Source organism: Podarcis tiliguerta (genome assembly GCF_965153285.1).
Source record: "Podarcis tiliguerta genome assembly, chromosome: 16".
NCBI classification, from domain to species: Eukaryota; Metazoa; Chordata; class Lepidosauria; order Squamata; family Lacertidae; genus Podarcis; species Podarcis tiliguerta.
Genome location: NC_139549.1, coordinates 13,864,226 through 13,885,917, shown reverse-complemented (window position 1 = coordinate 13,885,917; position 21,692 = coordinate 13,864,226). Strand labels below are relative to the sequence as shown.

Sequence of the window (21,692 nt, the reverse complement as noted above, 5' to 3'; positions counted from 1 at the left end):
TTCTCAGGTAGAACGGTCACAGAGTTTCTCTCCAAGGTAGTGGGGGGGGGGGAGGAAACTGGGACCAGCAAGCAAAACTCTATCATAGGCCCTTCTGATGGGCTGGCTTGGAGGAGGCCAAAAGTCACGATGATCTTTCCCCTCCCTGAAACACAGCCACTTGCAGCCATTCTACCTGGCTGTCCAAGAGGGAGAAGCAAGAGAACTGGAAGATGGGATGCAGTGGCGTAGCGTGGGTTGTCAGCACCCGGGGCAAGGCAAGTAATTTGCACCCCCTAACCCGGGGCAAGGCAAGTAATTTGTGCCCCCCGCTGCACTGTCCCTCCCCCAGATAGCCCCTCGCTCTCTCTCCGCACCGCACGCCTGGCACCCTCCCCTCTACAGTGGGCGGCGACCCGGCGGCTCGGATCGGATTCGCACAGCCAGCACTGCAGTGAGAGAGAGTGAGTGAGCCAGGTAGGGGCAGAGAGCTGCAAGTGCGAGTGCCCCCCTCCCCGATGTTGCAGCCGGTGCGGCCGGCCCCCCCTGCACCCCCCACGCTACGCCACTGATGGGATGGATGAGCCTTTGGCACGATCACACAGCCGGGTTCTCCTTATCTTTTTACTTATGCCCACCCCTAACCAAGAAAGAGAGAGAGAGAGTCAACTTTGAAGACTCCTAGCACAAAGAACCATGGCTCTGTTTTCCTACAATATGGCCAAGGAGGATGGGAGCTGGGGGCCACCAGGTTGCAGAATGGCTGGATCCTGCGCAACTGATTGTATTGTTGCTGTAACTATATTTCTTCCATGGAACCTTCCTAACTTGGCATTGTGGAAAACTGCTACAGGGAACCAGGCAGAGGGCCTTCTCGGTAGTGGCGCCTGCCTTGTGGAATGTCCTCCCATCAGATGTCAAAGAGATAAACAACTACCTGACATTTAGAAAACATCTGAAGGCAGCCCTCTTTAGGGGAGTTTTTAATGTGTGACATTTTAATGTATTTTTAATCTTGATTGGAAGCCGCCCAAGGTGGCTGTGGAAACTCAGCTGGATGGGCGGGGTACAAATAATAAATTATTATTATTATTATTATTAGGCAAGTTTCTTACCCAAAGCCACTTCCCTCATCTCTCCCTCATTCGCCTATTATTTGGCAGGCTGAATTCACTCTAGAGCATCAGTCTTCAACTGATGGGCCGGCACTGGAGCTGAGCGATATATTGGCACATTGTCTGAAAACGGCATGGTGCTAGCCCAGAGATGAATGGAAGGAATGACCCCGGCTAAACAAGAATGGCAAACCAAGTTGATGGACTATGCCGAAATGCAAAATTAACTGGGAAGCTCAGAAATCAAGAAGACAAGAACTTAAAAAAAAGAATGGGAAAAGTTTAAGATTTATTTACGAGACCATTGTATTAGCAGGATTTTAATCACACTTGCAAAAGTACCGGAAAGTTTGGAAGGACAGAAATTTGGACAAGTATTGATATGCAGTTTGTAAATATTATTATTTGGACCCATGGAAGGGATGGGGTGGTGGAGTCAGGAGATTCAGAGCAATCTTGATGTTTGGGTTTTGATTTTTTTTTTTATAAAAAAGTACGTTTACGTATTTATTTTTTAAAAATCAAATAAATAAATAATTGAAAATAAATGAAAACAGTACGGTGCTCAGATCGTGATACTGGTTCCAGACAGTTTGAGCTGGCAATACATTGCGCCAGCTCAAATTTCCTGTGGATGGCAAAGGCACAGGCAGGCAGGCAAACAGAGAGAGTCGGAGAAAGGTTCTGGGTGAGGGCCTTCTGGGGCTCCATCTCCTTCCTTGTGTGCGTCTTTGAAGAAGCCCCTCCCCCTCTGGCTCACACAAGCTGGAATGGTATGGGGGCTCACTCAGCTGAGGGGCGGGAGGCTTCCTGTTGAGCAATTTGAATGAACTGGGATTCCTATGGGAGCTTGGGTTTGCTGATGTACAGTGGCGTAGCGTGGGGGGGGGCAGGGGGGGCCAGCCACACCGGGCACAACATCTGGGGGTTAGGGTTAGGGGGCGCAAATCCACAGGTTAGGGGGTGCAAATCCACGGGTTAGGGGGCGCAAATTACTTGCCTTGCCCCGGGTGCTGACAACCCACGCTACGCCACTGGTGATGTATCTCGGTTGCTCCTCCCTCCCCTAAGGTGGGGAGGAAGAAGCAGCCAAGATACATTCCAGATATTGTGATATATCAGCATAGCGTGGTATTTAGCTGCAGATATATCATGATGTTGAAAACCAGACATCGTCCAGGACACAGCCTGATCCAAGGTGGGTCCACGTGGCTTGAAAAGGTTGGGTCTGCTAGACCCAATTTGAGTCGCACAACTTGAAAACTACATGGCATAGGACATGTGAGATAGCCCAGTACAGCAATTTAAATCAAAATCTGAGGTTTAGTAGTAATTTTTTTTTAACAATAACAGTGGTTACCCAGACCTTGTTGCTGGTTGCAAAGTGGTCCTCATAACATTTAAAGTTTCAGGGCGCCCAAAATGTAGGTCTGTCACTGGCTGAAAGGGTGTCTGAATAAAATTCCCACACTTGTGGTACATGGCATGTGCTTCATTACCCCTGCACAATGTGGCCTCGCTTCAATTTCCAGAGGCGGAATAGCCCATTTTTGCAGAATTCACATCTCAGAATCCATCATTTCTGGAAGCAGAATTGGGATTGCCTGACTGCAGAACTTTATTTATTCAGCAAGCTTGGCTACTAGGAAATTCAAAGGAAGTCCGCCACCCTCTAGGCTTTGTTGTAGAGGCAGAAGCAGATGCAAAATGATCTGTAGATTAAAGCTCTGTTGATTGTAGCTGGACACCCCCCCCCCCATGAATTTATTGCCTGCCTCATTGGGCAGCCCTTCGGTGACGGATGACCATCCCTAGAACTAAGAAGGGGCACAGAATGCCGTGCAGAACCCCCAGCCCCTCGGATAGCCCCAGGAAGTAGGTGAGATGTTCTTGCAAGCTGCAAGTATGGGTGAGCAAGTTCATCTGCAGTAGCCTGTCCAGGATCAGGGCCACTCCATACGGCGCCCAGAGAAGGTAGAAGAGCCAAGCGATGACCGCGGGCGGGTGCCACCCAGCCCTCTCCCACTTCAGCGCCACCTTGGCCAGAGCGACCCCCGCTGGGAGGATGTAGAAAACAGCTATCCAGAAGATGAGGTGAGTGAGAGACCACCAGAGCAGCTCAGGTGCCTGTCTCAGGGCACATATTGCTTCCCCGTCTTTCCCCGTGCCATGGATCACGGCTACGGGGATTGCAAGCAGGAAGCCTGTGACCCAGAGAACGAGAGGCAAGAGGCAGCCAGGAAGGGCGGCCTTGGGCGTTGGACACACAGAAGCAGCCACCAAGAGCCCTTGGGCAAACAGGCACCCATACTTCATGGCCTGTGCCGCCTGGCAGAGCCCGTCCCCAAAGGTCCAGCCCCAGCTGATCCCGGCCGCGAAAAACGGCAAGATGGTGGCAAAGAGGGCAGTTGACAGCGTTATGAGAATGAGCCCGGTTTGCTCCCAGAGCCGGAAGCACATGACCAAGGCAATGGCCAGGGCGAGACTGCCGAGGATGCCCAAAGTGCTGGCTACCACCAGGAACGTCGGGATGATGCCGCCGACCGAGGAACAAAATGTGCTGTAACAGGGCGCAGGGAGAGCGCTGTCAGCGAGCGTGGTGTCTTCGTAGGGATAATACTCGGTCCAGGTGGCCAGCAGGTCTGCAAAGTCTGCAGATTCCAGGACATGGCTTGGGCTCCTTTCCTGAAAAAAGGGCGAGACACAACACAGAGGTTTAGAGAGCACCCTTAAAAAAATAAAATAAGCAGAACTATTTTCAACCAAACGCAAATGCATGGATGATGTCACCAGAAGCAGTTGGACGGGGAAGGTCTGTAGCTGGCTCAGGGGTGGAGCATCTGCTTTGCATGTGGAGGGGCCCAAGCTTAATCCTTAAGGGTGTCTCTAGGCGGGGGGAGATGCCTACCAGAAGCCCCAGAAAGCTGCTGCCAGTTAGGGTTGGCAATACTGTACCTGGACCAGCAGCGGCTTGACTCAGTCTAAGACAGCATCCTATGTTCCTTTGCTGACTCTCCTGAGAGCCAACAAACGACACAAGCAACACGAAGACCAGCATACCAGATAGCACTGCAATTCTTATTGCATAATATACAACAAAAACAAATTGTGTACACTTGTAAATTCTCTAATATATTTGAAATCAAATGAGCACACGTCTGTCAATCTTTGAAAGTCCGTAGAAGTATACTGAGTCTATAGTTGAAACACTGTCTACCTGGTTTCTGGTTGTTCCGCAGAGACCTCTGGTGTCACATTTTAATAATGCATTATGACTGTTAAACATAATGCATTGCGAACGTTAAAAACCATGAGTGTAGATCTGCCTCCAGTGTGGTGTGGTGGTTAGAGTGTTGGACTAGGGCCTAGAAGACATGGGTTCAAACCGCTACTGGGCCATGAAGCTCCCTGGGTGACCTTGGGCCAGCCACTGCCTTTCTGCCACACCTACCTCACAGGGCTATTTTATTTGATTCTATTCTATTTGTATACCACCTTTCATCTATAGATCTCTGGGCAGTTCACAACATAAAAATACAAGATATAAAACCACAAAATACACAATAAAATTAAGGACAACAACAAACCAATAACCTCCTCCCATCCCACAAGGGCTTGACATGTCAATCAGCCAAAGGCCTGTTTGAAGAGGAACGTTTTTGCCTGGTGCCTAAAGGTGTATAATGAAGGCGCCTGGTGAACCTCCCTGGGGAGAGAATTCCACAACTGAGGAGCCACTGCAGAAAAGGCCCTGTTCTCGTGTTGCCACCCTCCAGACCTCTTGCGAAGAGAAGGGCCTCAGAGGATGATTGCAGAGTCTGGGTTGGTTCATATGAAGAGAGGTAGAGATTAAATGAGATGGGGGGGACGGGACACACCATGTATGCCACCTTGAGCTTCTTGCAGAAATAAGATGGGATCGAATTGCAACCAACCAACCAACCAAATCTTAGTGGCAGCTGGTGTCCATTGGCAGGGGGGGAGGCAGGGTGTCAAAAATTAGGTGGAGGCAGAGCAGAGCCAATGGCAGGCAGAGCCATTCCAATTCCATTCCCTTCTTCCTCCATCTTCCTGCTGTGTTCTAGAAAGGCATCATTGAGTCTAAGGAGGAGGAAGCTGGCCAGAAGAGCCTGGTTGGGGAAAAAAGGAAGCAGGCAGGTGGCGGCTGACCAAGGGAAAACCATGGCTGGTCCCATTTGAACCAGCCTCCACTGCCTGATCTGCTGCCTGAGCCAAGTGGCTTCCCTTGGCTTTTGGAAAGGATGGCTTTGGGAGCCGCCTTGCTGAAGCAAAGCAGTTCTGGACCTGGTCCCTGCTGGCCTTGGGGAACAACTCAGGGATGCCCTCTTGAGGTCCGCCAAATGAAGTTTGTTTCCTCCTGCAGACCCGTACTTCGAACGCTTCCCTGTTTCTCCAGACTTAAAGATAATATAAACATTCGAGGTCAATTTCTGTCTGGAGGATCAGGGAGGGAGAGTCATAAACCACCCTGAGCTGGATTTATTGGCTGTTGATGGGAAGCTTGGCATCCATTTTTTGCTTGTCATATTCACCCAAAGTAATTGCATTTGGGAAGGGATGCCTGCTACCTGGGCTTGAAAGGCAGGGCCACAATTTTCTCTGCTCGTAGCTTTTGACTTAACTTCTCTTTGTTTCCATTCCGAGAAAGATGGGCTTTGCAGCTGAGACCACCTCTTATATCTGTCGGGCCCTGGCTAATTGTAGGCTTGTGCAGTGATGTATGGTGCCCCATTGGGACCAGTGGGGCAGAAGGCAGGGAGCCCAACAGGAAGGGGAGCCAGAGCATAGCTGTCAACTTTCAGATTTGAAAATAAGGGATCAGCAGCCTCGAAAATAAGGGATCAGCAGCCTCACCTGTCCCGGGAACAGTCTATGGGATATCTAACAATCCGGAATAGTAGTGGGAAGCAGCAGGAAACGGCGCTGGCATAAGGGAATTTCATGCAAAAAAGGGAATGTGGAGCCAGAACCAATGGCAGGAGAGGCAAATAATTCTAGTTATTCTCCCCGTCTTCCTCCTCCCTGCTGAGTTCTGCAAAGGTGTACCCTCCAATACTTTGGAGCCTAAATCTGGGACTCCATCATCATGAGAGCATGGCAGCCATTTTGGTTGCTGTGACCTGGTGTGATTTTCTGCCATGCCCCCTACCCAAAGCACCTTTCAGGCACGGAACCCAAAAACACGTGCTTTGGGGCGCCACACAAAGTTGCAGCCCTGAAAAAGATGCTTTTTTGCGGGGTGGGGTGGGGTTAGCGCAGTAAAATCACATGAGATCACAACAACCAAAATGGCTGCCGTTCTCTGGCGATAGAAAATGGGATGTCCCCTTTTCGCCTCAGTACACTTGCAGGTTATGCAAAAGGCAATACTGAGACTAAGGAGGGGGAGGGCATTGGCAGGCTGGAGTGCTCCTTCTTCTGGTGTCAAATAAAGGTCTGGGACCTTCAAGTATAGGGCGGTAATAATAATAATAATAATAATAATAATAATAATAATAATAATAATAGAGTTAGCTGTTTGCATCCCTTACACAAATTAAGCCTTTGAAAGACTGATCAGGCATTCTTGGATGTAGGGAAGCGTTTTGTGGGGAAAGGTGTAGGAAAATGTGTGTGTGTGTGCGTGTGCGCGCATGTGTGTGCATGCGAACGCACACGTGCGCGCGCGTGCACACACACACACACACACACACACACGTGGCTTGAAGATCTCAAGGAGCAGTAGATCTATTTGGTCCAAAAAGTCATCACTGAAGGACACACTCAGCTAGCATGTAAATGAGCCTCCCTCCTTCATATTTGCTTTGATAACTTTATGCCTCTCCTGTCAGACTGCGGCTCTGAATTAATGGAAATTTATTTCCCACCTTAGCCTTTTCTTAAACAAGCAAATTGCCTGGGAGTTCTGTTTGTTGCATACTAGGTGGCCTGGGGAAAGAGGGGAGCAAAGTTTTGGAGACTGGTTCAACTTGCAGAAGGTGGAGGGGGGATCAGAGGACCAGGAGGAACAAAGATGGGGGAGCCACATTTCCACACCAGTTTGCAGGTTTTGTTTTAGGTCCCCGTGGAAATCATCAGCATCTTAGTGCAAACTTCTCTGGATGTGCACATTTCTGTATGCAATCTTGCCTAACATACATGTTTGCAAAGCAATCCTCCTTAATGCAATGCATTATTTTCACCAATAGGCTGCCTATTGAGCACTATGCAGTTTCTTTCCCCCTTTTTTGGCCGGCGAACTACATTGCAAAATTCAGGCAAGCACAAATTTCAAGGGATGGCTGTGTTTCAGTTCTCAGATTGTTTTGGAAACTCCAGATTAGGAGAAGCCTGCCTTTTGGAGGCAAACTGAATCCATTTTCATCTCTAGCAAGTAGCAGGAAATATAAAGTGTGGGCAAAGCAGTCTGTCAGTTGGCTAACCTTTGACAAAATGGATGCTTTAGTTGAGATGACCCTCAGGATTCCTTCCAACTCTACCATTCTATGAAAATGGAAACTTGAGTTTTGGCAATGATGTCAGTGCAACAGGTCTGATAGATAGCCTGAAAGCTTCTGTCAGGCCTGTGACTTTGCATCAGACTCTAAAAGCCTCTGCACAATCTCAGTACAGCCATGCCCTCCCTGGGCCTCAAATGGACCCATTTCTTTTTTTTATGATAATTTTTATTAATTTACAACAAAAACAAATCATACAATCATTTCATATCCAATTTTTCACAAAATCTTTCTTTTCTGAACTTCCTTCAGCTTTTCCGTAAATCTTTCGTAGTCATTATTAATTTACGCATTTCTTAGGTTTGTATTGTCATTAATTAAACCTTTATTTTTCTATTCCCTTTTAACAATACTTCTCGCGTTTCACAGTGCTTTTTAAAATCCTTCTAGCGTTATTTGACCATCACTTATACTCTCCAGATATTCCACAAATTTTCCCCAGTCTTCTGTGAACTTTTGGTCTCTTAAGTATCTAATTTTCCCAGTCATTTTATCCAACTCAGCATAGTCTAGCAGCTTCCCAAATGGACCCATTTCACTACACCAAGGAGCTTTCCTAAAGGGTCCCAGTGTAACTTAGGTCCACCTACGTAAATCACCAAGAAAGAGAAAACACCAGTTGGTGGCTGGTTTCCTTTAGGACTGATAGAACAGAAAGCAGGAAGCCCAACAGGAGGTGGAACCAGGGTAAATGGCAGGCAAATCTAGGGATGGCCTGTCCCATTTCGCTGCCTGAGGTGAGGTGGAGAGAGACTGCGCCCTTCGCCAAGGCCTTGCTCAGCGGCTGGCGGTGAGATCTGACCTGAAGCTGTAGCATGGGATTCCACCACCCAAGATGGCGGCTTCAGTCCACCTCATGGGCTGCCCAGCCCTCAGCAGAACCAACTCATTTCTGTTTGGTCCCCATTCTTCTCCCTGCTCAAAGGCAAGACTGAGCCCAAGGAAGGGGAGGAAGCTGACAGGATTGGGTTGGGTATTCCCTGGGTTGGTCTAGAGCTGGTATTTTCCAGTTCCTAAAAAACCCCCCCCCCGCGGCTAAGCTAAAATTGCCGCCCCCCATCTTCTGGAAAGTGAATTCCTTCTGTTATGCGTTTGGACGGCGACAAGACACACAGCTTCAGGAGGAAAGGCCTCCTCTAATCACAGAATCCACACCAGACTCTCCAGGAACAAAACAAATTATTTCTGTTTTGACGGTAATTAACAGTTGAGAACAATGGCCTGGCAGGACCAGTCTCCCCTGTGACTCCACAGTGCAAACAAACTCAGAGATTGTCCTAGGAAGGCTGCCAATTTTGCCCTGTCTGGACTTGCGTTCTCATGAAAACACTTTCCATTGGGGGGTGGGGGAGAAAAATATTCAGCACATGCCAGTTGCATTAATGCAGGAACTGGGTTCATCGTTTCAGAGGCTGTTGCCACCTTTATCTTCTTTTAAGCATTTAGACTCGTTCTTTTGACCATACGAACACCCTTTGCGCAACCCAAGGGCAGTTTACAACAGGCAAATAGAGGGGGGAAATAAATAAAAGCAGCAGAATCCTTTAAAACAGGCATCTCCAATCTGCGGCCCTCTAGGTTTTTTGGCCTACAACTCCCATGATCCCTAGCTAACAGGACAAGTGGTAAGGGATGATGGGAATTGTAGTCCAAAACATACGGAGGGCTGAAGGTTGGGGTGCCTGCTTTAAAACATACATAGCAACAAGTCAGCAAACAACGGTGGTGTTGTAAATAAAAATATGCCCTTTTCCCTTATACCACAGTGGTTATTACTGCTACTAGAGGCAGCGGTTGGGTCTCTTTTCCTCAAAACACCCTGCTGGAAAAGGTTTGTCCTAACAGGCCAGCTGAAAGTATAAAGAGATGAAGCCAGAGAGGGCTAGTATGAGGAGCCACCACTGAGAAGGCCCTTTCCTGGGCCTCTGTGCCACACTCCTCAAACTGAGGAAGGACCATCAGGCCCACCCATCTTCTGGCTTTAGAGCATAGGCAGCTCAACTCAGTGTGGAATAACATTTCCTTCTTGGGCTTAAAATGTCTAAGAAAGCACCTTGAATTGGGCCCAGAAAACAACCAGCAACCAGTTTAGTTGCTTTAAGAGATTTAGCAACACAGGGCAGGACAATTATCGTACCTTGAGCTATTGCCGGGGCGGGATTGCAGAGAATAAGAGGCAGGAAGATGTTTCACCAGCTCAAGTGCGAGGAAAAGAGTCAGGGGATGTATTTCAGGGTCTGGTAGTGCTCAGGGGCTCTATGCAATTAGGGGAGGGAAGTTTTGGCAGAGCGGATGGAGACAGCGATCAGCTATTTAAAAGCGTGTCCAAGAGGAGAGGAATAGTTCTGTTGATGTGTGAAGTGAAATGTAGTTATCTTTGGATAATGGAAAGGTATTTCTCTCCGTGTTCCCAAGTTCAGGGTCTGGCAGTTCTGTTATCATCCCTGGATGAAAGCACACCTTTTTTTGCATTTCATAACAACTGGAATATAAACATGTGTTTCTTGCTTGCAAAGCACTGTGTATGAAACTTCTGTTTTAAAAACTGATCCACGTATCCATTTTTATTTTTAGAACGTTGCTTAAAAACAACAACGGAAGCAGAAGACGACAGTAGGTCAGTAATATTTGCACATCGCAAATACAATACAATACAATACAATACAATACAATACAATACAGTAATGGGCATTTGAATTTAGGAATTCCAAATTTTGTGAATTCTGACGTGGCCTGGCCTGATTTGCATCTCTTGGACAAATGTGTGGATCAGAATGAAATTACTTTTTGGATTTAATACTTGTCTGGATTTTGTGATGCGGTTCTTTGTTCACCCAAACATAACAGAATGCAGTACTGGGGCTGGAGAACAAGGCAAATTCGAATACGCAGAATTGGCAAGAATGACAAACAAAATCAGACACCAAAAAGAAACAAAGTTTAATGAAGAGTGGAGTAAATTTGTGACCTATATTGAGAGTAATTGTGGTAAATTAAAAACTACAACAGGCTTAACATAATCCTTGTTATGCGTAAATTTTTGACATAGAAACTGCAGGAGAAGAAAAAATGTAAGAAAACCGCAGCAGGAGGGGAGGGAGGTCACAATGCGTGTTAACGCAGTGCAAATAAGTGAATGACACTAAACACTGATAGATAAGAGTGTTCATTGTCTATTCTTATATGCCTTTTTTTTTCTTCTGTTGTATGTTTTCTGTTTTTTTGTGAAAATCTCAAAAAAAGAAAAAGAAAAAAAAGAAGAGCTCAACAACTCTGGGCAATCTCCCTCCATTTTCTTAATTTGGAGTCCCCCCAAATAGGGGCCATCTTATACATGGGGGCATGTTATACACAGAAAAATACGGTAATCCCTTTTTAACCTCATCTATTTCAAGGCTCCTGAACCTATTTGCCTGCTATTTGGCAGGTGCAATCCACTGAGGAGTGGAGCTCCTGTGCCTGCAAATTTCATCTGCTTATACCAAAAGAAGGAAAGCATAGATAGTTTTAGATCTGCCATAAGAACGAGTGAGGAACATAGAACTTATATTATATTATTATATTCTATATTATATAGAGAGTGATTCGGAACTTAAATCACAGATCAAGGAGAAAACAGAGTGCTTCAGAAATAGATTGGGTTTTATTATTATTTAAAAACACAGATTCAAGGCAAATCTTAGGCCCTTGCACACCCCTAGTAAATACATATTTTTAAATCTCATTTTCATGCATTTTTTATAAAAAATCTAACAAATGCAGAAATGCAGACTTAATTTATAAGACATCGACATGGAGCACATGGTAGGCTGCTGTTATTTTCCTCATATGACAGATGTGGTGAGGGGGAGAAACTGAGGTTTGACCAAGGCTACCTATTGGGTGCTTGGCAGAGACAAGATTCAAACTAAAACACTCCTAGATTGGGGATTCCCAAATAAACCAACAAGAGATTCATTCACACAGGGGACTCCACTACACAGGTCAATTATAACGTTATAAATGTGTTATAAAAATGTGACACCAGATGGCGCTGTAGAGCAGCGATCCAAAGTCAATGGTAAATTGCACTGGGAGCTATATTTTTCCATAGTGTTTTTTTCATAGCAGTTTTTTAAAAAAATATCTGTATAGATCCAGCCTCAGTCTGTGAATTTGCGGTAGTAGATGGGAGATAGCACACCTATCAGTTTAATATTTATATTGATTTTTAATTACATTTTCATTGCTTCTTCCATTTCTTGTATTTATTGTGTTACAGTTTGAATCCACACTGAAATGCAAAACAAAAAATAGTTATAGTTAACTAAACCTTTACTTGGAGTAGACCCATTGGAAATTAATAGATCTATATTAGCCATACTTATTAATTTCAGTGCGTCTACTCTGAGTAAACATTAGTTGACTATAGCCTAAAAGGAGCAATAAAATACTATTATAAATCACGCAGCACAGTCCATTACAATTGCTACAATGGGCAGATAAACCATTAAGTGGTCCGCTAAGACCCTCGGTAATTTTCAAGTGGTTGCGGGGAGGGGGCAAGTTTGGAAACCCTTGCGCTAGATCATTCTCTTACAGTGCAAATTACACATGTCTTTTGAGATTAGTGGCTACAGGCTCGCAGCCTTAGCCTTTGTGCTTCTTTCTTTTTTTAAATAGTATGCTTTAGAAAGTGCTCAACCCTATTAAGTCAGAGCTGAACAAAGCAGAATGCATTTTTTTCCTCATTGCTAATACACAGTTTTCCTCTCTAAAGAGACTCTGGTGATCAGAGACTGGAGGTTTCCAGGCAAACTGAAGGCCTGTTATTTCTAATTTGTAGAAATTAAGCGCTGATTTAGGTCTGCATACTGGTTGCTGAATGAAAATGGTTTCATTTATATTCCCCCCCAATCGCCTCAGCGTGTGAAGAGTGGCTATTTTATAAATATAATAATCTTCCTTCCTGCACCCTTGGGATCTCCTTCCTAGTGTGAACGAAGATGGAACAATTTTTCACTAGGTCTCCTGAGATTCAGATAAGATTGCAGGGTTGAATTGGAATGAGATGCCTAGCTGGTCTCATCCAACTTTTCCTCAACCAGACTTTGGTTAAAGCTAGCCTAAGTCTGTCTCTCTCTCTCTCTCTCTCTCTCTCTCTTACCCTCCCTCCCTCCCTCCCTCCTTCCTTCCTTCCTTCCTTCCTTCCCTCCCTCCCTCTGTCCTTTCCTTCCTCCCTCCCTCCCTCCTTCCCCTCCCTCCCTCCCTCCCTCTGTTCTTCCTTCCTTCCTTTCTCTCTCTCTCTCTCTCTCTCTCTCTCTCTCTCTCTCTCTCTACATACAAATGCAAGATTTTCTTCCCCCACCAGATGCAGATGAGAAGCCCTGAGTGCAACATCAGCTCTCCCCACTGCTGATTGTCAGAAAGTGGCATTCAGAGACATATTGCCTTCGACAGAGGACAGAGCACATGGCCATCATGACGAGTTGATAGCTGAATACTCCATGGGTTTAATCTAACGCTCAGCCACCCAAGTTCATGGCTATTGCCGCCTCTTATGGGAGCAGATTTCATACTTGAACTAGTCACTGTGTGAAGTAGTATTTTCTTTGGTCTGTCTTGGATAGCTCAGTTGGTTAGAACGTGGTGCTGATAACACCAAGGTTGCAGGTTTGAGCCCCTTATGGGATAGCTGCATGTTCCGGCATTGCAGGGGGTTGGACTAGATGGTCGAATGTCTATGATTCTATGTAATGTCTACCATTCTAGGAAGCTTCCAGCTTCCGAGGATATTCCTGAATTCTCGTGTTGCGGAAAAGGAAGAAAACATCTTGTCTGTGCTCTCTTCCCACACCTCTTGTGTTCTCCCCTCCAGCTTGGCTTTTCTTCTATGCTAAAAAGCCCAATATGTTGTAACTTGCCTTCATCCAACCCCTTGATTATTTATCTTGCTCTTTTCTGAACCTTGCCCCCATCTCCACAGCATACTTTTCGACCTGTACAGAGTATTCCATGTGTGGCGTCACCATAGATTTGTACAAAGGCATTGTGATATTGGCAGCTTAATTTTCAATTTCTTTCCTAATGATCCCTTGCATGGAATTTGCCTTTTCCCCCCACAGCTGCTGCACAGCCAACACCTTCATCAAGTACTGCGTCCAGTTCTGGACACCGCAGTTTAAGAAAATATTGACAAGCTGGAGCGTGTGCAGAGGAGGGCGGAAGGGTCTGGAAGCCAAGCCTTATGAGGAATGGTTGAGGGAGTCAGGTATATTTAGCCTGGAGAAGGTGGTACAATTGTTGTTGTTGTTGTTTAGTCGTTTAGTCGTGTCCGACTCTTCGTGACCCCATGGACCAGAGCACACCAGGCACTTCTGTCTTCCACTGCCTTCCGCAGTTTGGTCAGACTCATGCTGGTAGCTTTGAAAACACTGTCCAACCATCTCGTCCTCTGTCGTTCCCTTCTCCTTGTGCCCTCCATCTTTCCCAACATCAGGGTCTTTTCCAGGGAGTCTTCTCTTCTCATGAGGTGGCCAAAGTATTGGAGCCTCAGCTTCAGGATCTGTCCTTCCAGTGAGCACTCAGGGCTGATTTCCACAAGAATGAAGAGGTTTGATCTTCTTGCAGTCCATGGGACTCTCAAGAGTCTCCTCCAGCACCATAATTCAAAAGCATCAATTCTTCGGCGATCAGCATTCTTTATGGTCCAGCTCTTACTTCCATACATCACTACTGGGAAAACAATAGCTTTTACTATACGGACCTTTGTTGGCAATAGCCACCTTCAAATAGCTGAAAGGCTGTCACATGGAAGATGGGTGCAAGCTTGTTTTCTGCTGCTCCAGAGGGTAGGATCTGAATCAACGGATTCAAATTCCAAGAAAGTAGATTCTGACTAAACATTGGGAAGAACTTTCTGAGGGTAAGAGCTGTTCAACAGTGAAATGGAGTCCCTCAGATGGTTGGGGTTTTTAAAGAAGAAGTTGGTTGGCCATCTGCAAGGGCCCAGCTCTGAAGGCCTTCTGGCGGTTCCCTCACTGCGAGAAGTGAGGTTACAGGGAGCCAGGTAGAGGGCCTTCTCGGTAGTGGCACCCGCCCTGTGGAACGCCCTTCCATCGGATGTCAAGGAAATAAACAACTATTTGACTTTTAGAAGACATCTGAAGGCAGCCCTGTTTAGGGAAGTTTTAAATGTTTGATGTCTTATCATGTTTTAATATTCTGTTGGGAGTTGCCCAGAGTGGCTGGGGAAACCCAGCCAGATGGGCGGGTTATAAATAATAAATTATTTAATAATAATAATAATAATAATAATAATAATAATAATAATAATAATAATAATTTTTATTTAGCTGTGGTTCTTGCATTGCAGGAAGTTGAACTAGATGACCCTTGTGAATTCTATGATTGTGAGCTGTCCAGTATGACCTCCAAGGTCTTGTTCCTGGTCAATCACTGCCAGTTCAGACCCCATGAGTGCATATGTAAAACTAGGGAGTGATTGACGGATCAACTGCTCAGCTGAAAGCAGCACATTTTCTTATGGGTGCTGAGAGTTGTTAGGAGCCCCTTGGATCCCCTCACAGAGTGAAAATTCGAGGAGTGGTGCCAGTGGCGTAGCGTGGGTTGTCAGCACCCGGGGAAAGGCAAGTAATTTGCGTCCCCTAACCAGGTAGGGGCAGAGAGCTGCGAGTGCGAGTGCCCCCCCCCAGATGTTGCGCCCGGTGCGGCCGGCCCCCCCTGCACCCCCACGCTACGCCACTGAGTGGTGCAACAATTGCTCCCTCTCCCCAGGGAACTCTGCATGCTGTAGTCCTGTGAGGGGAATGTGGGTGGGATCTCTTCAGGACCCTCAGCACCCTTTACGAACTACAGTTCCCATGATTCTTTCTTCTTTAAATAGTATAACCGTGCTTACACTGTATACAGTGGTACCTTGGGTTAAGAACTTAATTCGTTTTGGAGGTCTGTTCTTAACCTGAGGTACCACTTTAGCTAATGGAGCCTCCCGCTGCCTCTGCCACACGATTTCTGTTCTCATCCTGAAGCAAAGTTCTTAACCTGAGGTAGTATTTCTGGGTTAGTGGAGTCTGTAACCTGAAGCGTATGTAACCTGAAGCGTCTGTAACCCAAGATACCACTGTAATAGAGGTGAGGCTTCTGTCACATACTGGCAGATTCAGGTTGCCAAAGTTAAAGTGGATTTGGCTCTGAACAAATCCATTTTCCCCAAAGACCAGACTCCTTGCAATAAGGAAATTCACTGGGAAGGTGTGGCATAGTGATTGTGTGATGATACGACGTTGCATAACTTCCCCAAAGGCAAATGCTCCGACGTCATCTAATCTCCCGGGCAAATAAATCAGGATGAGTGCTCAATAAACAGATCCCCTGGAAGCGCTCTTCCTCTTTCTTCTTTTGCACCCCCAATTCCTACTCCTTCCTTCCTTCATTCCCTCTGATTTTATTCATTCGAAACATTGCAAACTCCCATCTTTTCATTTTTGAAAAGATCTCAAGCTGGCTTCCAAAGGATTTGAAAGGGCGGGATCGTTAAAAGACAGTACAATGGCTAAATTGCAAACTCAATAAAATCAGTAAAATACAGAGGACAGCATAAAGAAAGGAGCCACGTTGTAATAAAGACTCAGAAGCAGCCCTGGAGCAATTAGACCAGCAAGCGAGCCTGGCTCGTTCTAGACCAAAGAGCAACAATATTCCTGTGTGCTGTTTTGCACAGCGACCAGTCAGGTGCACCCCCCCCCAGGGAAGCCCACGAGCAACAGGCCTCCCCTGCCGGTAATTGGAGGTAAACTTCCTCTGAAGATGGAGGAAGAGAGAGGAAGGCCATCGCTCAGTGGCAGAGCAGCTGCTGTGCATGCAGAAGATCTCTGTTCAGTCCCCAGTGGCATCTCTAGGTAGGGCTGGGAGACGCTCTCTGTCTGAAACCCTGGACAGCTGCTGCCAGTCAGTGCAGGCAGTACTGAGGTAAAGGTAAAGGGACCCCTGGCCATTAGGTCCAGTCGTGGCCGACTCTGGGGTTGCGGTGCTCATCTCGCTTTATTGGCCGAGGGAGCTGGCGTACAGCTTCCAGGTCATGTGGCCAGCATGACTAAGCCGCTTCTGGTCAACCAGAGCAGCACACGGAAATGCCGTTTACCTTCCTGCCGGAGTGGTACCTATTTATCTACTTGCTCTTTGACGTGCTTTTGAACTGCTAGGTTGGCAGGAGCAGGGACCGAGCAACGGGAGCTCACCCCGTCGCGGGGATTCGAACCACCAACCTTCTGATCGGCAAGTCCTAGGCTCTGTGGTTTAACCCACAGCGCCACCCACGTCCCTAGTACTGAGGTAGCTGGACCAATAGTCTGACTCCATGTAAGGCATCTCCCTATGTTCCTATCTTGTACTTAGAAAACATTGATAGACTTATTCTCTGAGAATTTGTCTAGCAAACCTCCTTTTCCCCTATAGGCTGATGACTGCTATAGCTCCGTTGGTTAGACTAAGCCTGGTGCTGATAACAACAAGGTCACAGGTTCAATTCCCATAAGGGACAGCTAGATATTCCTGCATCACAGGGGGTTAGACTAGATGACCCTCAGATTCCCTTCCAACTCTTATGATTCTATGGTTCTATGAGTCTATGAATAGCATACCTTATAACAACAAATTTGGCAAGCGGATTATGCAGTGTGTCAAAGGCTTTCCAGGGGGTTGGGCTAGATGACCCTTGGGCTCCCTCCCAATGCTACAGTTCTGCGATCTTTGAGACAAAAACCCGAACCCTGCCAGAGCAACCCAGCCATTGTACCCAAAGTGGCTTTACTTGCAAATTTAGCTGCAGAAATTAAGGAGGGTGTCGTCAAGAGCGATGCAGTTTGCTGCCTTGAACGATGTCGTATAACAGGGTCATTTTCTATATTGATATTTCAGTGTTTATGGATTGATTGCTCAGCCTCTTTCTCTGGCTTTCTTGTTAGTTTATATAAATATTGTTATTTCCAGAGCGGGGGGTGGGGGCTCAGCAAGACGTTTTCCCTCCTTCCATCTTTCTCTCTCATGGCACGTAAAAGATCCTCTTAAAACCCAATTTAAAAGCACTAAATCACCCAATATACTACAATCTTGAACAAATATATCTGCTTTATACTGAGTCTGCTTTGCACTGAAGGTGGCTTCTGCTGTGGAGAAGGAAGTGAGGGGCAGACGGGGCTTGTCAACCTGTCAATCAAGGAGAAGGAAAACTCCGTAGCTAAACCTCTGCTGCCTTGTGGCTACGTTCATTCGTGAGAGTAAACCGTGAATAAAAATCTGTACCTGCTGCCTTGTGGGTCATCTTTGGGGGAAGAATAGGCTAAGGAGCAAGCCCTACACAAACATGGAGTATGCCTCCTTCTGGCAACTCCTGCAGCCAAGCTGGTGTCAAGCATATTGCTCTGCTTTTCTTTGGACCACATCAGCAAGGAAAGAGGGGGGGTCGTCTTGTCATTTGGGCAGCCCAGGACGTTCATGCACACCGCCCAGACTTGCACCCCTGAGAGGTTACATCAGTGCTGCTAACGCAGCAAAAACAACACAGGAGGCAGCTGTTACGAGTTACCGGTCTCTACAGCCACAGCAGGTGCTGTGATTCTCCTGCAGTTTGACTTTGCACCCGGAGGCGAACTCCATTGTACATTTCCGAACACAATTCAAAGTGTTGGTGCTGACCTTTAAAGCCCTAAACGGCCTCGGTCCAGTATACCTAAGGGAGTGTCTCCACCCCCATCGTTCTGCCAGGAAACTGAGGTCCAGCTCCGAGGGCCTTCTGGCGGTTCCCTTGCTGTGAGAAGCCAAGTTACAGGGAACCTGGCAGAGGGCCTTCTTGGTAGTGGCACCCGCCCTGTGGAACGCCCCCCCACCAGATGTCAAAGAGAAGAACAAATACCAGACTTTCAGAAAACATCTGAAGGCAGCCCTGTTTAGGAAAGCTTTTAATGTTTAACACACCACTGTATTTTAATACTTTGTTGGAAGCCACTCAGAGTGGGTGGGGGGACCCAGCCAGATGGGCGGGGTATAAATAATAAATTATTATTATTATTGTCCCCTGGCCTCACTCTCTCCAGCGTGGTGCTGCCTGTTCTGATTGGCAGAGGCAGCTAACTGGGGCCTGATTTCATTGGATCCTTTATCTGTCAGTTGAACGTGTCCTTAACTCTGAGGACACCTCTCGCTTTCCCTCTACACAGGATAGAGAAGGTTGTGGAGGTGCATGTTGAACCTAACCTACTTTACCAAGGTGGAAATTACCATTTTCCCTGCCGTCTTTTGCTTCTATGTCCACCGGGAAGGTTGCCCAGAAAGACCCACAAGTTGGGGGAAAAGTTCCCCGCCCTGTCCCAGAATAACATTGCCCCCTGCCACAAATAGGAAGGCTATTTCAGCCTCTCTTTTGCTCATCCACCCCAAATTCAAGCCTAAAACTTTTCTTTATTTCTTTAAAACCTTTCAGCTCAGCATTAGTAGGAAGACCCTGAAATGGTACTGTCAGTGTAGGGCTTAAGGTTGGACGTCTAGGACCCCAGACACAGCAGAACAGAGGGCCACATTTTTGATGTGACTGAAATCAGACTCGGTCCCATTTAATGGTCTTATTAGTGGACCCCCTATTTAAAGGGGAATGGTTCTAGAGTCTAGACTTCCATAAGAGCGACAACAGGCCTGGCCTGTGAGAGCTCCAATTGGAGAACAGCCCTTACCAAAGGTGTCATTGACTTTGAAGATGCTCAGGATGAAAGGGAGAAATGTGCTAAGAGAAATGGATCCAGAATTGGCCTCCACAGTCACTTATGGACTCACTCTTAAAACCGTGGTTATGGAAGACAATCGGCTACGAGTGATCACAGAGGAAGAAGAAGAAGAAGAAGAAGAAGAAGAAGAAGAAGAAGAAGAAGGGCAGCACTGAGACGCAGGACTCACCATATTCACACAATTGCCCATGGTTGTGATGCAGAGCCAGGCTGTGTCTTGCGAGGGCGATGCTGTTGTTGACCCGACTGCCTGCGAGAGGCGAGCGAATGTTCTTATAAGATAAGGAAGGTGGAAAGAAAAACAAGAAATGTGTGCTCATCTTCTCCTTTCCTCAGCAGGAGAGAGGAAGCAAAGGACTTTTCATGCCAGCGACTTGCCGGGAACTTTGAAAGCCGGAGACAGTTGCCAGGGTGTAAATAATGGGGAAGTGATGGTGGGAAATGAGGATGTGGACATCCTGACATGAGCCCTATGGGGCAGTCAGGGCTGGCGACCTTTGGAACTGGCAGGGCGGAAGAAAGGAAGGCTGGTGAGAGAGGTGGAGCCAGAATCAGTGACAGGCAGAGGCAACCAAGTCTAGGTTTGTCCCCCATCCTTCTCTTCCTCCCTTCTGAGTTCTGCAAGGGGCAACACTGAGGAGGCGGCAGGTTGACCGGCAGGACCACCCCCTGGGGTTATTGCAAGTAAGAAGATAGGCAGGTGGGGGGCGGTCGGTGACTGACCCATTCACTGTAATGGACCACCCTAGAGTGATCTGGTGTCACTGAAACACTTTTGCATGAATTTGGCAGCGTTTCGAATGAAGGCCTTTTGTGGAATATTTTTTTAAAAAGATACTACAGTCAAATGAAACTGTGGGCAGGATTCGAGATAAGAGCAACAGAAGGAAAATGATAGAATAACTGTAATAGAGAAGCTTTCGGTAATAGATACAAATATAAAAGTTTAAGTAGGAGTGAGGGGGGGTGGGAAGTCAATTTATGAAACAATGTCACTATCTGAGGTGAGGATTATTGTGAAAACGGTTGAATAATTTAATAAAAAAATTATACTACAAAAAAAGAAAGAATTTGCCGGCATCTTGATTTCCTCCTTGCCTTGTATCGCTTGGAAGGTTTTATGCATAGCTGAGGAAACCTTCGCCACTCCTTCTGGTGAAAGAACGATGGTGCGATCATAGCAGGTCTGCCAGGCTTGGGCCAGCCACGCTCCTGAATGGGGTTGGGAGCAGGAACAGTTTACACCAGCGTAATTTACCGCCCCCCTCCTCCCCGGTGTAAATTATGCCGGGATAGTTCTGCCTGTATTTAATTTAGACAGTGCCTAGGACAATATTAGGAATCATTAGTTTAAGATAAATAGATGAAAGCTTTTTTTAAAAAATCAGATTGGAGATGTCTGAAAATCCCCAGGTCACGGTGGGTTTAAATCATGCGCGCGGTTCAGAGGTAATTGGCTGTGCTGCAAATCCCTCCTAGACTCAGCCTCCGAAGGGGCACCTTTCTGCTGGCGAATTCCTCCGCCGTTTAGTAATTACTGAGGATCTGAATTATTCAGCAATAATTTTGTATAACAAACGAAGTTTCACACGCTTTAATTACAGCGGGGAAGCGCCTGTGCCGGCGCGCGTGTGTTTGGGTGTGCGTGTGTGCGCGCTAAATTATTCACCACTTATCATCTCCACGAGCGACTATTAAGACGGATTACTCCTGGGACAAACCAACCTGTTTGGAATGTGTTGAATTATTGATCCAGACCGATTTACCTCTATTGGAGGAATGACAACATATATCTGCCCATCTTGTTTCCCCACCTCCCTTTCCTTTCCCCGCCCCCCCCTCTTTTCAGTAAGAAGAAACCCGCTTAAGAAGACCCTCTGCAAATAAGCAAGCATAATATGTGACCTCTTTTGCCTGATGCGTGGAGACCAAACAAAACCGCACCCCATCAAAAATTAAGCCTTGCAGGGAAAGTGTTAGGTATGCAAAGCACTGTCGCTGGAAGTTAAGGAAAAAGAAGGGGAACAACAATTTCTGTGTCGCTCCTAGAGATAGCAGTTTTCAGCATGATCCATTCCAGGGCGCAGAAGCAGAACATCTTTTCAGGGCAAGACTTGCTGGATCTCTGTGTGGCTGCAAATCCCTGAAATGCCAGGGGCAGACTTTTCAGCCTCCGGGTCCTGGACTGACTCCACCCACCTCGACTGGACCTAGGATCAAAGAATCGTAGAGTTGGAAGGGACCCCCGAGGCCCTGAGAAAATATTATAGCCAAATGAAATGGCAGGCAGGTCTTAAAATGTA

General features: G+C 46.7%; 1 protein-coding gene across 1 annotated transcript; it reads right to left on the bottom strand.

Moving 5' to 3' along the window:
* Positions 1 to 1,366: 1,366 nt before the first annotated feature.
* On the bottom strand, positions 1,367 to 21,156 carry ACKR1 (atypical chemokine receptor 1 (Duffy blood group)). The gene is made up of 4 exons (XM_083418823.1): positions 21,115 to 21,156; positions 19,559 to 19,639; positions 2,130 to 3,779; positions 1,367 to 1,953 (listed from the first exon to the last, which is right to left on the bottom strand). Exons 2-3 carry the CDS (start codon positions 19,577 to 19,579, stop codon positions 2,871 to 2,873), a joined length of 930 nt encoding a protein of 309 aa, XP_083274949.1. The 5' UTR covers positions 19,580 to 19,639; positions 21,115 to 21,156; the 3' UTR covers positions 1,367 to 1,953; positions 2,130 to 2,870.
* Positions 21,157 to 21,692: the final 536 nt, after the last annotated feature.

What these genes read in the sequence shown, in the direction of transcription:
- ACKR1 (XM_083418823.1), bottom strand. Translation starts at nt 19,579, where the DNA reads ATGGGCAATTGTGTGAATATG. An exon ending in TGGGCAATTGTGTGAATATG is followed by an intron (nt 3,780 to 19,558) that starts GTGAGTCCTGCG and finishes CCCTTTTTTCAG; the next exon opens with GAAAGGAGCCCAAGCCATGT.